At 45.3% G+C, this 15,527-nt stretch overlaps 2 protein-coding genes across 2 annotated transcripts; one reads left to right on the top strand and one right to left on the bottom strand.

Moving 5' to 3' along the window:
• Positions 1 to 241: 241 nt before the first annotated feature.
• On the bottom strand, positions 242 to 1,030 carry LOC123440309 (copper transporter 3-like). Its single transcript, XM_045116885.1, has one exon. It carries the CDS (start codon positions 986 to 988, stop codon positions 497 to 499), a length of 492 nt encoding a protein of 163 aa, XP_044972820.1. The 5' UTR covers positions 989 to 1,030; the 3' UTR covers positions 242 to 496.
• Positions 1,031 to 1,290: 260 nt separating this feature from the next.
• On the top strand, positions 1,291 to 4,181 carry LOC123440308 (ABC transporter I family member 10). The gene is made up of 5 exons (XM_045116884.1): positions 1,291 to 1,631; positions 2,494 to 2,580; positions 2,756 to 2,881; positions 2,963 to 3,085; positions 3,727 to 4,181. Exons 1-5 carry the CDS (start codon positions 1,335 to 1,337, stop codon positions 3,934 to 3,936), a joined length of 843 nt encoding a protein of 280 aa, XP_044972819.1. The 5' UTR covers positions 1,291 to 1,334; the 3' UTR covers positions 3,937 to 4,181.
• Positions 4,182 to 15,527: the final 11,346 nt, after the last annotated feature.

The following is a 15,527-nucleotide window of genomic DNA, read 5'->3' as shown; positions in this document are numbered from 1 at the left end:
AAGAAAACAAAGCATGACATCATAAAAAAGTTATATATGTTCCCATGGCCGAGAAACCTCATATGGGAAGCAGACAAGCAGTTCTATTTTTTAGGGGAAAATACTGGCTGGAAGCAATTTTAAAGAATACTTGAATCCAGATTGCTGTGTAAGGAAGCAAGCTGCCTAGCACGCAAATCACGTTAACTAGCCGTAATTTAAGCGAGTAGTTATGGTAGTACTAAATCACAATCACTGTGAACCCAAAATAACTAGCCAGACGCCCCCTTTTACTACGCCTTTATCATACGCTCGAGATTGATCCAATCCAACGGTATTTGAGTAGTCTGATATGATGCAAAGTTCCAGCAGTCTGATGCCTAGTAGTGTCACTCTTTTACAGACGGGAACGGCTGTGATGAACATAGTGAGATGACAATCACACAGATTATAGCAGATTAACAGCATCACACCACCAAACTTTCCTAACCCATGCATGGATGCGGATAAGAAAGCCCTAGCAGCACGCCGCCGGCGCGAGGTAGTCCTTGGCCCCGTCCTCCACCTGCGCCTGCCCGCCGAACAGGCCGGCCCTGAACAGCAGGAACCCCGCCGCGTGGCCGGCGACGGCCGCGAGGAGCACGCCCACGTTGAACGACATGAGCGCCAGCATGAGGACGTAGGCCATCCCGACGCGCAGCGCGTGCACGGCGGCGCGCGCCGCCCCCGCCGCCGCGGGCCGGCCGCTGGAGGAGAGGCGGGACTCGAGCCAGCGGCAGGAGGAGAGGCACTCCACGAGCACGGCCAGCGCGAAGACGACGACGAGCGCGAGGGCGTACATGCCGCCGCTGGAGCCGGGCCACCCGTGGAAGAGGATCTCCGAGTTCTTGCCCCAGTAGAAGGTCATGTGCATGTAGTGCATCCGCATGCCCCCGTGCGCCGCCGCTGGCGCCGGGGCGGCGCCGCCCGTGCCCATGCCCATACCGTGCCCTCCTCCCATGTCCATCATCGTCGCGCGCTGGCCGCCGATGATCTCGTGGGGTTCTGTGTGTTCGTTGCATTTGCGTCCGCGCCCGCGTGGGTGTATATGTGCGGGCCGGCGCGGCGCGGCGCATGTGCAGTACGCATGTACGACACTGGGAGCGCAACGAAGTACACAGTCGTCAGTCAGATCGTAACCACCCACGGCCCACGGGATCTTCGTGAAGGATGGCGGATCCATTTTTCCTCTTCTGTGGATAGGCTTTCAGATTGTGGCCTAGGCCCATCATCTCTTATCTCTCTCCACGGGATTTTCTTTCTAGCTGCTCAGTGTACCGGCCCAGGCCCATCATCTCCTATCGCCCTCGCCGACGATGGCGCACAGCCTTACCGGCGGCGCCACCCCCTTCTGCTGCTACCGTCACCCGCCCTGCTGCGCCGCCGGGCGAGCTACCCTGACCGCTCCCCCTTCCACCCGCTGCCGTGTGGCCGCCTCGGCCTCCCCTCCGCCGCCCCCGCCGGCCATCGAGGGCCGCGGGGTGGGATTTTCGGTGACGACGAGGCGGGGCCTGGTGCTGCCGGTGCTCAAGGACTGCTCGCTGTGCGTTCCGTCGGGGCAGCTCTGGATGCTCCTCGGCCCCAACGGCTGCGGCAAGTCCACCCTCCTCAAGGTCTATCTTTTCTCAACTACGGAGTAGGAGTATAAGAGTGTGGTGCCTGTTTCCACGCACATTTTCGTCGATACACCGGCAGTGGCTGTGCTCATCACGCCATGGACCGAAATGCCGTATGCAAATGGTTAATTCCAAGACCCATGGTTGAGCAGCTGTTCTGTTCTTAAAGAAATTTTGCTTGTGTGGAACCAGCTCATGGAGTGAATACGATACCACAAGCACAGTCTGGTCGTGTTTTATTCGTTCTCATAGAAGATAATTTTGGAGGATTAGGCATAGCATGCGTACTTTATCAGAAATCAAAATGCTGAATGGTACTATCCATTAAATCTTTGGATTGTCCCGGCTTTTGCTTCGAGCACCGAGATAAGGATCTGTGGGACCTAGGAATGGCTCAGAGTTTGCTGAGTTTGTGGTTTATACGAGGACAATCTTGCTTGAAAAAAATATCAGCCTTCATCAGGAACCAATAGGAAGTTAATTTTAAATATATCATGTAGCGTAAATACCAGGATCTTTACATGTAAATGAGCAATTATGCATCAGATATTATGTATGTTGTATCAAGCACATTTGACTATTGGTGCATTGAACACCAGATCGACCTAGTAATTGCGCATTTCCAAGGATATATGTCCAACTTCAACCCGAATAAAAATGATAATAGAAGAAGGAAGGAAGTATTCAAGAGAAGTTGCATAATCTATTCTGGTATTGTTACAATATATTTCATAAAGCAGACTGATACAAAATATGGTTCTGAATCAATTTCTCTTTGTTTACTTGGACTACAAAAGTTTGATTGACTTTCTTCCTACTAGTACCTCAATGGGATGCTAACTTCTTGTTTTTTTTTTAGGTTTTGGCAGGATTTCAAAATCCCTCTGCTGGTACAGTGCATATTAATAGGCCATTCAGCTATGTCTTCCAAAATCCTGATCACCAGGTTATCACTACTTCTTTGATGAGTTTTTACTGCAATTATGCCAGAAGGCATTATCAAGTTGCTTTGAATCCATAGGATGTTTTTATTATTGATGCTTGCGAGCTTTGTTAGCAATGCAATCGTCCCAAATTAAATGAAGTTCTGCTGCATATTGAATTCTGTCTCTTGGATGCAGGTTGTGATGCCCACGGTGGAATCCGATGTTGCATTTGGACTTGGTAAGCTCAATCTTTCATTGGATGAGGTTAGATCAAGAGTGTCACAATCTCTGGATGCAGTTGGAATGTTGAGCTACTCTCAAGTAGGCAGCTCACATGCACATTTTGGATTATAATCTACTATTGTCTGCACAAGGTTCACAAACATCCTTCATCCAAAACAGAGGCCAATCCAAACCCTGAGTGGTGGGCAGAAACAGAGAGTTGCCATTGCTGGTGCTTTAGCTGAAGCATCCAAAGTACTACTGCTGGATGAGCTGACCACATTCCTGGACGAATATGATCAGGTATTAAGATTATTCATGTTTAGTTTTTCAACTAAGGTATTTGATCCCGAGGCACCTTTGCTACCGTGCCAAGGAGAGCAATCTTCAGTAAGCATTTCATTTCATACTGGAGTTATCGTTTGGCAATTGTGCTAAAACTTCCAACAGTCTGTAGTTCATGAAAATTGGTGTAGCCCTGGTTCTCATAAACACATCAATATTTTGGACCATATTACATAAATTTCTGATGCTTCTATCGCATTTGTTGTGTGGTTGACATGCAATAGAAGCTATGGCTGACCTACACTGTATTATATATGGAAAATCCTGTATTGGTTGCTGAGAAAACTGCTACACTTAATTTGTTATGTTTTCCTGTTTCTGATATGTAGCTATCATCCTTTCTGCTCCCTCTGTTTCTAAAATAAGCCTTTTTAGATATTTCAATACGGACTACATACATATGTATATAAACGTATTTTAGAGTGTAGATTCATTCATTTTGCTCCGTATGTAGTCCATATTGGAATCTCTAAAACGGCTTATATTTAGGAACAGAGGAAGTAATTTATTGTAGTTAGCAGGCCTACTCTTACCTTGTAGTTACACTTGATTGTTATGGGCATTGTAATCTTAGTGATCTCGGTTTCATGGAAGTGCAGATGGGCGTGGTCAAGGCGGTGAGGAACTCTGTAACTGCTAGTGGGGAGGTCGCGGCCCTGTGGGTGACCCATCGGCTGGAAGAACTCAGATACGCAGATGGTGCTATTTACATGGAAGATGGCCGGACGATTATTCAAGGCGACGTCTCCAGTATATCCAGGTTCATAAAAAGGAAGCAAGCACGCTACTTCGGTCATTTTGAGCTCTGATGCTCGGGAGTCCCAGGCTGCGGGCAGAATTATCTGCGCTCGTGTACATCACCACATCAGGGTACTAAAAACAGCGTTCTTCTCTACGGCTGTTTGCATGTAGGCAACTGGGAATTTAGGGGTTCTGTCGCTTCTCACCTGTATCGCCGCTCAAACATTTGTTTGGCGAAGTTAGCGGCAATCGAGTTTTGGTTCATACATTGTCCTTGTTCATTTCTTTTAATGTTGAGTGTGTGTTCATCCAAGAATATGGTACTCGCTTCGATCCATATTACTCCCTCTGTTCTTAAATATAAGCCTTTTTAGAAATTTCACTAGGAGACTACATACGGAGAAAAATGAGTGAATCTATATTGTAAAGTATGTCTATATACATTCAAATGTAGTCTACTACTAGTGAAACCTCTAAAAAAGACTTATATTTAAGAATGAAGGGAGTACTTGTTCAAACGAATGTATATAGGGAGTAATATGTTTCCTAGAGTTGCCCTTTGCTTTGGAGTCTCCGTTGAGCAAGTGATTTGCTGTATGGAACCATTCATATCTTGGGCGCGGAAACGTGCCGATGATATTTTTTAACTGTGTCTATGATGTTTATTACGCTATCAAATACTCCCTCCGTTATTGGATATATACTTTTTTCTGAATCCAATGGATATAAACATATTTTAGTGTGTTTGTTCACTCGTTTCAGTCCGTATATACTCCCTCCGTTCCTAAATATAAGTCTTTCTAGAGGTTTCACTAGTGGACTATATACGAATGTATATAGACATACTTTAGAGTGTAGATTCACTCATTTTGCTTCGTATGTGGACCATAAGTGAAATCTCTTAAAAGACTTATATTTAGGAACGGAGGGAGTAGATTATATTGAAATATTCGACATATCTTATACTCCCTCCGTCCCAAAATTCTTGTTTTTGTTTTGTCTAGATATAAATGTATCTAGTCATGTGTTAGTATTTAGATACATCCATTTTTATACAAGCGTAAGACAAGAATTTTAGGACAGAGGGAGTATTTATGAATGGAGGAAATAAGGGCATCTCCAATGGTGACCCTTAAACCGTCTGCATCCATCTGGACCGCACGGTGAGGACATGTTATGACATCCAACACGGGTGTGTATCAGTTTGCATGACAATGTACTTTCTCCTACAAATCGAAGACAAACATGGGGGGCTTTGCGGGTGTTCGGACAACATCCAAGCCCATGTCTGACCCCACTGGCCCATCCAAACCCCTCCTTCGCACGCACGCGTTCCCGTCCGGTGCAAGTTGTCTGTATTCATGCTGCTGTAGAGCGGGCGTTTCACATTGAAGATGGCTCAGGGTAGACCTGGCCTCTCACTAGCTTCGTCATAGAAGTGGCATGCCAGCCGAGGACGTTGCCCGCTGAACACGCCTCCTCGTCGCATTCAAACACCTTTATTAAATCTGCGTAGAAGCCGAGAAACCTACGCCGGCCACATGTCCGTTCGTGAGCGGGTGTCATTAAACACAAAGCCGAGCAAGCTCCTCCCATCCGCCCGCTATTTGGGCAAGAATTGCATCACTCCACTGCTCTCTATCTCCTCCTACCATCATTTTCCCACCCGTTCGATGGCATCCGTTGAGCAGGAAGAGTAGTTCTATGGCATAAAAGTAAGTTGAGTGGCCCGTCGAGCCCATCGAATATGAGCGAGGCAGCTCGCTGCTCCACCTCCCTTGCCTAGCCCAACGGGGCAAGTTGCCGCTCCAAGCCGACGTGTGGTTCAGCAACTCGTTGCTCCAAGCCAGCTCGCGAAGGAATGGCGAGTTGCTCCAAGGAGACACGGGTGGGAGCACGACGGAGTGGGCATCGTGGCTGGCATGCACGAGGCCAGACACCGTGTCGTCCGCCGCCAACGTTGGCGAAACCGCACTAGTCGATGGAGAAAGAAGATGGCTAAGCGGAGCTCGACGAGTCGGTGGCCGGCACATTCGCGTTCGTCGATGACACCGAGGAAAAGTAGAACACGGGAGGTCGCTACCGCTTTGGTCCCAAGATGACCACCGTAGGTGAGTCGCTAGCGTCCATAGTCAGTGTCTCGTCCTCTATTGCATGTCATCGCTCACCCGCCCTAAAAGCAAGTACAGATTCGCGCTTCACGGAAGCGAATGCAACCCTTCCCCTCTGGCTGAAGCACCCTCTTTGCCGCTCCGGCAAACGGCATAGCCAGAGATAGGGAAAGGGAGGATATGCTTCCGGGTGTTAGAGCATATTTCTCCACATGTGGTTTTGGTAATTGATGACAATTCCTATGGACTAATGGTTGCCTTGAGTTGTATTTGAAGGATTTGTCCATAGGCACTTCTTGAAGTCCATATGTTGGTTTCAACGAGTTTATATGATGACCAATGTGTTACTCAAGGTTTTATCCAAAGATTGGTCATAAAGACACAAGGTTGATCAAGACTAAGTCAAAGAGTGAATCAAGTTGATCAACACACAAAGCGTGCAAGATGTACCGGGAGGGATCAAGAGATCCCATGGTACGGTAAGCATTGCCCATTACACTTTGTGTACTAACCCATGGTCTTCGTGAGAGTCCTTTGTGGGGATTAGGTGTGTTACCATGGGCTTGCGTTAAGAGGAAGATCTCATACAACCCATGGAGGATGACATCAAGTGGTGATCGTCATCATGATTGCGGTGTGCAAGTTCAAGTGAAGCATCACAAAGATATCATGATTGAAGCTTGCCGTCCATTGTCGTGGCAATGGACTTGTAGTGAAGGGTGGAGATGTAGTGAAGGGTGGTGTGCTAGTATTGGAGGGAGGTTCGGGTGAGGCAGTGTTGCGAGCTGTCACGGTGAGTCATTGCATTCAAGTTCAAACCAGCCTCGTAGTTGTTGTGTGCTGATGGTTTGGGACGGGCATAATATGTATGTGCAGGGTCAGCAACAACATGTTTGCACGCGTGTGGTAGGTTAGTGGTGTGGTGGGTTCCCGACGGGTTAAATGCGACAACCCACTTAATTTCATTGTTGTCCAATGTATTTCCACTAAGATGATTAAGTGGGATGGGCTTAGTTAGTCCCACTAATGCCCACTCCCACTTGCAGCGTGAAACCACTCACTTCCTTTACGACGACCGCTGCAAGGGAGCTACAGGCCAGTGGCGAAGGCAGGAATATTTTTTAGGTGTGACGGAGTATATGAAGGGAAAAAACATGTACAAATCAACTATGAAAGTTCTCATTGAAATAGTAGATATATATTACTTGGTGTTCAACAAATACAACCAAAATCAATACTTAAGTATTGCCACTCTAAATACCTCACTTGATGAAGATTACATGGATGATCAATTTCCAATGTATCATAGATGGGCATAAAGATAAATAATGAGTTAGTAACTAGTAGGGTATAATGATGGAAACCACATTATACATGTGAAGATAGTAAGAACGTGGCAAGGGCATTCTTCCACAATATACTAACTTATTGCTAGCTTCGCCCCTTATAGGGCTCACCACATGCCGCCTTTGTTGTTGCGAGCTGCGACACGACCACTTTTGTGAGCAAAGGGGCCGTGACGTGCTGCGAGCCACGCTGGAGCGATGGTGAGCGCAACCACACGGGGTTGACGACGAGCGCAATGGCATCGATGATTCTACGACAGCGTTCAACACTTGCTGGAACCGGTGTCGGCAATTACTACAACGGGCCACACTGCTTGTTGGAACCAGAGTCCAGTGGTGCCGGCGCCCTCCCTGCCGATGCGGTTTTTTTCACCGGAACCAACGTTATTTTTGCCTAATACTACTAACTTTACAATCGACTACGGAATTTTTTTATGGAACCAACATTTTTTAATTATCATGCGCTTTTGATTTTTCAATTTTCACTCTGGTTTTCCCAAGTATTTTGGGATCTTCACAACCGTTTTTACGCATTTTTTATTTTTTTTATTTTCAATCGTTTTTTCCAGTTTTTTTTTATTTTTGGCTGTTGTTTTGTTTTCTTTTTTATTTATCCTTTCTTTTTTCTTTCTATTTGATTTTTTCATTTATTTTTCTAACTTCTTGAAGTTTTTCAAATTCGAAAACTTGTTAGCAAATTCGTGAATCTTTTTCTGAATTTCATGATTCTTTAATGTCATTTTTTCAAATTCGGGATTTTTCCCATTCTTTCGAACTTTCCAAGCTTGAACTTTTTAAAAATTCATCAACTTCTTTTCCCAAATTTCATTAATTGTTTTTGAATTTACGAACAAGGGATCAGGAATCGGGAGAACAGTGGAGCAACTAGTTAGCGAGCACTCCCTCAGAAGCCTCCCAGCGATGCTCTCGCGTGTCGTCACTTAGCGCGTTTCCAGCCGCTACCACGTGTCGCGCTCTGAGCGTTTCCTTTGGATTTATTTTTTCGCACGCGTTTTCACCTTTTTTAAGTGGGTTTTTTTCGAAAAATTTTGGTGTTACGTTTTTCACCGGTCTTTCGTAACTTTTGGACAAAAAAATCGAAAAACAAATTCCGCTATAAATGCGTTTTCTATTTTTTACGCGAAAAAACACGTTTTCTGTTTTTTTTGCAAGAGGCACAGTTTTGCTTCCACGAGAGGCACGGCCGTGCCTCACGGAAAGGGAAAAAAACGTATTTCCTAGTTTTTTTGGCGAGAGGCACGGTTTTGCTTCCGCCGGAAGGTACGGTTTTGCCATCGCGAGAGGCACGTCCGTGCCTTTCAAAAAGGGAAATACGTGTTTTCTGTTTGTTTTTTTTTGCGAGAGGCACGGTTTTGCTTCCGCGAAAGGCACGGTTTTGCCTTCGCAAGAGTCACATCCGTGCCTTTCGAAAAGGGAAAAACGTGTTTTCTGTTTTTTTTTGCGAGAGGCACGGTTTTGCTTCCGTGAAAGGCACGCCAGTACCTCTCCCGAAAGGGAAAAACGCATTTTTTTTTTGCGAGAGACACGGTTTTGCTTCCGTGAAAGGCACGGTTTGCCTATGCGAGAGGCACGTTCGTGCCTCTCCTAAAAGGGGGAAACACGTTTTCTGCTCTCTTTTTTTCCTTGAGACGCACGGTTTTGCTTTCACGAGAGTCACGGCTTTGCCTTCGCGAGAGGCACGACCCATGCCTCTCGAAAAGGGAAAAAACGCGTTTTCTATTTATTTTTTCTATCGCGTGAGGCGCGGTTTTTTGTCCGATTCTTTTCTTCTGTTTTTTTTGTGTAAAAAAGTTCGTCAAAACCTATCAACATGGATCTAGTTTTAAAGATCTTGACGCGAGAAAGCCAACGATGAAAACGGTTTGAGATTTGGACGCACGATTTATGAGATAAAACGTTTTTAAAATACGGATTAAAAAAGAAAAATTACCAGTTTGCGACAAGTGACACGTCCGTGCCTCTCGAAAAGGAAAAAACGTGTTTTCTGGGTTTTTTGCGAGAGGCACCATTTTGCTTCCGCGAAAGGCACGCCTGTGCCTCTCCCAAAAGGGAATAAATGCATTTTCTGTTTTTGTTTTGCTAGAGGCACGGTTTTGCTTCCGTGAAAGGCACGGTTTTGCCTACGCGAGAGGCGTGCCTCTCCTAAAAAGGGGGAAAACACGTTTTCTGCTCTCTTTTTTCCGCGAGAGGCACGGTTTTGCTTCCGCGAGAGGCACGGTTTTGCCTTCGCGAGAGGCACGACCCGTGCCTCTCGGAAAGGGGAAAAAACTTGTTTTCTAAATTTTTTTCTATCGCGTGACGCACGGTTTTTTCGTCCGGTTCTTTTCTTCTGGTTTTTTCATGAAAAAAAGTTCGTCAAAACCTATCAACATGGATCTAGTTTTAAAGATCTGGAGGCGAGAAAGCCAACGATGAAAACGGTTCGAGATTTGAACGCACGGTTTATGAAATAAAACATTTTTAAAATACGAAGTAAAAAACTATCAGTTTGCGACAAGTGACATGCATGCAGTACAACATTTATCGTATTCTATAAAAGTAAATCGTTAAAAGATGTATTCATTAACTAATGATTTCGGAAGAACAAGTGAGCAAGGGCTCGTCTCGTTCTTGCCCAACCCATGGACCGTGGTACGTGAGCACCGGCTCCTTTACCTGGCGCTTAAGGCGCTGGGGATGAGGTCCCAAATAAATGACGTCTGGAGATGCCTCCTTGTGGAGAGCAACTAACTAAGGCAAACACTTTGTGTCCAGAAAGCAATCGCTAGACTATTCGGTTGCCGTCGATATTTGTTTAATCCCACGGCTAAAGGAACACAATTTAATCACCTGTCCCGTTGCTAAGTGCTAACCTTCCATTTTTTACGCTAGTCATTTTTTTCTCAAAATTACTCTTCCGTTTCACCTTTCCATACCTATACGCCGTCTCTCTCTTCTGCCGCCGGCACATCTCGCCCGACACACACCTTGTCATCGACAGTGCCTGCTCAGTCTTCTCCAACTGCGTCGCCTGGTGCGATCCCCCGGTCAACGTGCTTCCAACCCACAACACCGATGATCACACCATCCAAGGCACCGACCAGATCCGATCTCCTGCACTACCCGGTTCCTCGATGCAGCCCTCAGACGACCTCGGTGGTGTGCCGTACTGAATTTAGGTGGCCCTGCCGTCATCTTCATTGTGTTTCTTGCATGACCTGCTTGCCCGTAAGATCAACTGGCTGCTTGAGTACGCAAGTTTTGGTTCTGTCAATATTCAATTTTTAAAATCCTAGTTAAGGACCTTCAAAAAAAATCCTAGTTAAGTTCTAACATATTGTTTGCTGATAACTTGCATCTTGGTTTATTCCTTGTTGTTGGGTGTGAATCTGTACCAACCGTGTATTGCATCACGAAATCATCAACCAAATTCTATTTATTTTGTATGTACGTATATCACATAAATATGCATTCTCATGTTGGTGGCAGACAATCTTAGTTTATTTGCATTTTCTTTTTTCACCCCTCTAAGCAACAATATTTTCTAGAGCACTCTTTTGATGCTTATGCTTCTTACTGATGGTGCTTCATAATTATAATACACATGCTTCTTTGGGCTAGAGTTTTCTTCCATAGGTTACAAACAATTTAGTGATTTGTCTTTATATAGTTCACACAAAATGTGCATCCCCATGTTGGCCGCAATCTTAAACCATGTCCATTCACAATATTCTATACTTTCAATTAAGATGAACCATATTGAGATAGCATATTTTTCATGCTACCCGCAAGTGGGGTTTCGGAATTAGACTTCATATGTGTCTTCTGTTTATATGGATTGCTTCCATATTTTCTGTATTTTATTTGTAACAAAAATCATGTCCTCATGACCATTGAAACATGCCACGCAAAACGTATTTATTTGTTTTAGGTAGTTTGCTTTCATAGTTCTTTCTTCATTGTTCTAATTTGTCTTCACCATTGTAATGTAAACATCCTTTGCTTCGTCAACTTTGTACTATTGCATCGTACTTAACCGGAGTATGCTTCAAGCAGGTGTGTGTTGCCTTCAGGACGATCGACATCGATGAGATATGTCTATATAGAGGCGACCGATGCATGCACTAAGAAGCGTGGCAACACCTGGATCAACCTCAAATGAACACACCCATTCACTAGATCAAGGGAAGTAAGTCTATAGTAGTTAGGAAATATTCAGTGTCGACTTAGAAAGCATTGTAATATTCGTGACTTGAAAGAAACAAATTTCTTCTCATGTTGTATGAACGGCCGCAACACTGCAACTAATGTTAGAAGCAAATTTTTAGCATGATGGAAACACTTTTGTAGTGGACGGAAGCAAAGTTTTCTTGTGTTTGAAACATAATAAGATATATTCGATTTGAATTTCCCATGTGAAGCACACAAATATTTGTTGGCCGGACTGAACCAAATTTCAATTGCAATGGCAATAGAAGCAAATGTGTCATCAGTGGAAGCATTTTTTTTATTATGTTGGAAGCAAAGTTAATGTTAAATCGGATATAAGTTTCTATTAAATCAATGAATATTATTTCTGAAAAGAAATTGTTGGGGAACGTCGCATGGGAAATAAAAAATTTCCTACGCGCACGAAGACCTATCATGGTGATGTCCATCTACGAGAGGGGATGAGTGATCTACGTACCCTTGTAGACCGTACAGCAGAAGCGTTAGAGAACGCGGTTGATGTAGTGGAACGTCCTCATGTCCCTCGATCCGCCCCGCGATCAGTCCCACGATCTAGTACCGAACGGACGGCACCTCCGCGTTCAGCACACGTACAGCTCGACGATGATCTCGGCCTTCTTGATCCAGCAAGAGAGACGGAGAGGTAGAAGAGTTCTCCGGCAGCGTGACGGCGCTCCGGAGGTTGGTGATGACCTTGTCTCAGCAGGGCTCCGCCCGAGCTCCGCAGAAACGCGATCTAGAGGAAAAACTGTGGAGGTATGTGGTCGGGCTGCCGTGGAAAAGTCGTCTCAAATCAGCCCTAAAACCTCCGTATATATAGGTGGGAGGGAGGGGACCTTGCCTTGGGGCTCAAGGAGCCCCAAGGGGGTCGGCCGAGTCCAAGGGGGAGGACTCTCCCCCCCAAACCGAGTTGGACTAGGTTTGGTGGGAGGGAGTCCCCCTTCCTTCCCACCTCCTCCTTTTTTTTTTCTTTCTCTCTTGATTTTCTTCTCCTTGGCGCATAGAGCCTTTTTGGGCTGTCCCACCAGCCCACTAAGGGCTGGTGTGCCACCCTCAAGGCCTATGGGCTTCCCCGGGGTGGGTTGCCCCCCCCCCCCCCGGTGAACTCCCGGAACCCATTCGTCATTCCCGGTACATTCCCGGTAACTTCGAAAACCTTCCGGTAATCAAATGAGGTCATCCTATATATCAATCTTCGTTTCCGGACCATTCCGGAAACCCTCGTGACGTCCGTGATCTCATCCGGGACTCCGAACAACATTCGGTAACCAACCATATAACTCTAATACGCATAAAACAACGTCGAACCTTAAGTGTGCAGACCCTGCGGGTTCGAGAACTATGTAGACATGACCCGAGAGACTCCTCGGTCAATATCCAATAGCGGGACCTGGATGCCCATATTGGATCCTACATATTCTACGAAGATCTTATCGTTTGAACCTCAGTGCCAAGGATTCATATAATCCCGTATGTCATTCCATTTGTCCTTCGGTATGTTACTTGCCCGAGATTCGATCGTCAGTATCCGTATACCTATTTCAATCTCGTTTACTGGCAAGTCTCTTTACTCGTTCCGTAATACAAGATCCCGCAACTTACACTAAGTTACATTGCTTGCAAGGCTTGTGTGTGATGTTGTATTACCGAGTGGGCCCCGAGATACCTCTCCGTTCACACGGAGTGACAAATCCCAGTCTTGATCCATACTAACTCAACTAACACCTTCGGAGATACCTGTAGAGCATCTTTATAGTCACCCAGTTACGTTGCGACGTTTGATACACACAAAGCATTCCTCCGGTGTCAGTGAGTTATATGATCTCATGGTCATAGGAATAAATACTTGACACGCAGAAAACAGTAGCAACAAAATGACACGATCAACATGCTACGTCTATTAGTTTGGGTCTAGTCCATCACGTGATTCTCCTAATGACGTGATCCAGTTATCAATCAACAACACCTTGTTCATAATCAGAAGACACTGACTACCTTTGATCAACTGGCTAGCCAACTAGAGGCTTGCTAGGGACGGTGTTTTGTCTATGTATCCACACATGTAAATGAGTCTTCATTCAATACAATTATAGCATGGATAATAAACGATTATCTTGATACAGGAATTATAATAATAACTATATTTATTATTGCCTCTAGGGCATAATTCCAACAGTCTCCCACTTGCACTAGAGTCAATAATCTAGCCCTCACATCACTATGTGAATTACATTGTAATAAATCTAACACCCATACAGTTCTGGTGTTGATCATGCTTTGGCCGTGGAAGAGGTTTAGTCAGCGGGTCTGCTACATTGAGATCCGTGTGCACTTTGCATATATTCACGTCCTCTCCCTCGACGTAGTCGCGGATGAGGTTGAAGCGACGTTTGATGTGTCTGGTCTTCTTGTGAAACCGTGGTTCCTTTGCTAAGGCAGTGGCACCAGTGTTGTCACAGAACAAGGTTATTGGATTCAGTGCGCTTGGCACCACTCCAAGATCCGTCATGAACTGCTTCATCCAGACACCCTCCTTAGCCGCCTCCGAGGCAGCCATGTACTTCGCTTCACATGTAGAATCTGCTACGACGCTTTGCTTGGAACTGCACTAGCTTACTGCACCCCCATTAAGAATAAATACGTATCCGGTTTGCGACTTAGAGTCGTCCGGATCTGTGTCAAAACTTGCATCGACGTAACCTTTTACGGCGAGCTCTTCGTCACCTCCATATACGAGAAACATCTCCTTAGTCCTTTTCAGGTACTTCAGGATATTCTTGACCGCTGTCCAGTGATCCACTCCTGGATTACTCTGGAACCTACCTGCCATACTTATGGACAGGCTAACATCCGGTCTACTGCACAACATCGCATACATGATAGAACCTATGGCTGAAGCATAGGGGACGGAGCGCATATGCTCTCTATCTTCATCAGTTGCTGGGCACTGAGTCTTACTCAATTTTGTACCTTGTAGAACTGGCAAGAACCCTTTCTTGGACTGTTCCATTTTGAACCTCTTCAAAACTTTATCAAGGTATGTGCTTTGTGAAAGTCCTATCAGGCGTTTTGATCTATCCCTATAGATCTTAATGCCTAGAATGTAAGCAGCTTCTCCTAGGTCCTTCATAGAGAAACTTTTATTCAAGTAACCTTTTATGCTCTCCAAAAACTCTATGTTGTTTCCAATCAGTAATATGTCATCCACATATAATATTAGAAACGCCACAGAGCTCCCACTCACTTTCTTGTAAATACAAGATTCTCCAACCACTTGTATAAACCCAAATGCTTTGATCACCTCATCAAAGCGTTTGTTCCAACTCCAGATGCTTGCACCAGTCCATAAATGGATCGCTGGAGCTTGCACACCTTGTTAGCATTCTTAGGATCGACAAAACCTTCGGGCTGTATCATATACAACTCTACCTTAAGGAAACCGTTAAGGAACGCCGTTTTGACATCCATCTGCCAGATTTCATAATTGAAAAATGCAGCTATTGCTAACATGATTCTGACGGACTTAAGCATCGCTACAGGTGAGAAAGTCTCATCGTAGTCAACTCCTGGAACTTGTGAAAAACCCTTTGCCACAAGTCGAGCTTTATAAACGGTCACATTGCCGTCAGCGTCCGTCTTCTTCTTAAAGATCCATTTGTTCTGAATAGCCTTGCGGCCCTCAGGTAGTATCTCCAAAGTCCACACTTTGTTCTCATACATGGATCCTATCTCGGATTTCATGGCTTCTAGCCATTTGTTGGAATCTGGCCCCACCATTACTTCTTCATAATTTGCAGGTTCATTGTTGTCTAACAACATGATTGACAAGACGGGATTACCGTACCACTCTGGAGCAGCACGTGATCTCGTCGACCTGCGTGGTTCAACAGAAACTTGAACTGGAGTTTCATGATCATCATCATTAACTTCCTCCTCAACTGGCGTTGCAACGACAGAGGTTTCCCCCTGCCC

Source organism: Hordeum vulgare, chromosome 3H (assembly GCF_904849725.1).
Source record: "Hordeum vulgare subsp. vulgare chromosome 3H, MorexV3_pseudomolecules_assembly, whole genome shotgun sequence".
Taxonomy (NCBI): Eukaryota; Viridiplantae; Streptophyta; class Magnoliopsida; order Poales; family Poaceae; genus Hordeum; species Hordeum vulgare.
This window is presented reverse-complemented; position numbering and strand designations above follow the sequence as displayed.

Excerpts from the sequence above, each read along its gene's own strand:
- LOC123440309 (XM_045116885.1), bottom strand. The coding sequence starts at position 988 with ATGATGGACATGGGAGGAGGGCACGGTATGGGCATGGGCACGGGCGGC.
- LOC123440308 (XM_045116884.1), top strand. The coding sequence starts at position 1,335 with ATGGCGCACAGCCTTACCGGCGGCGCCACCCCCTTCTGCTGCTACCGT. Across the intron at positions 2,581-2,755 it reads TCCAAAATCCTGATCACCAG|GTTGTGATGCCCACGGTGGA; the intron begins GTTATCACTACT and ends TCTTGGATGCAG. Across the intron at positions 2,882-2,962 it reads GAATGTTGAGCTACTCTCAA|AGGCCAATCCAAACCCTGAG; the intron begins GTAGGCAGCTCA and ends CATCCAAAACAG.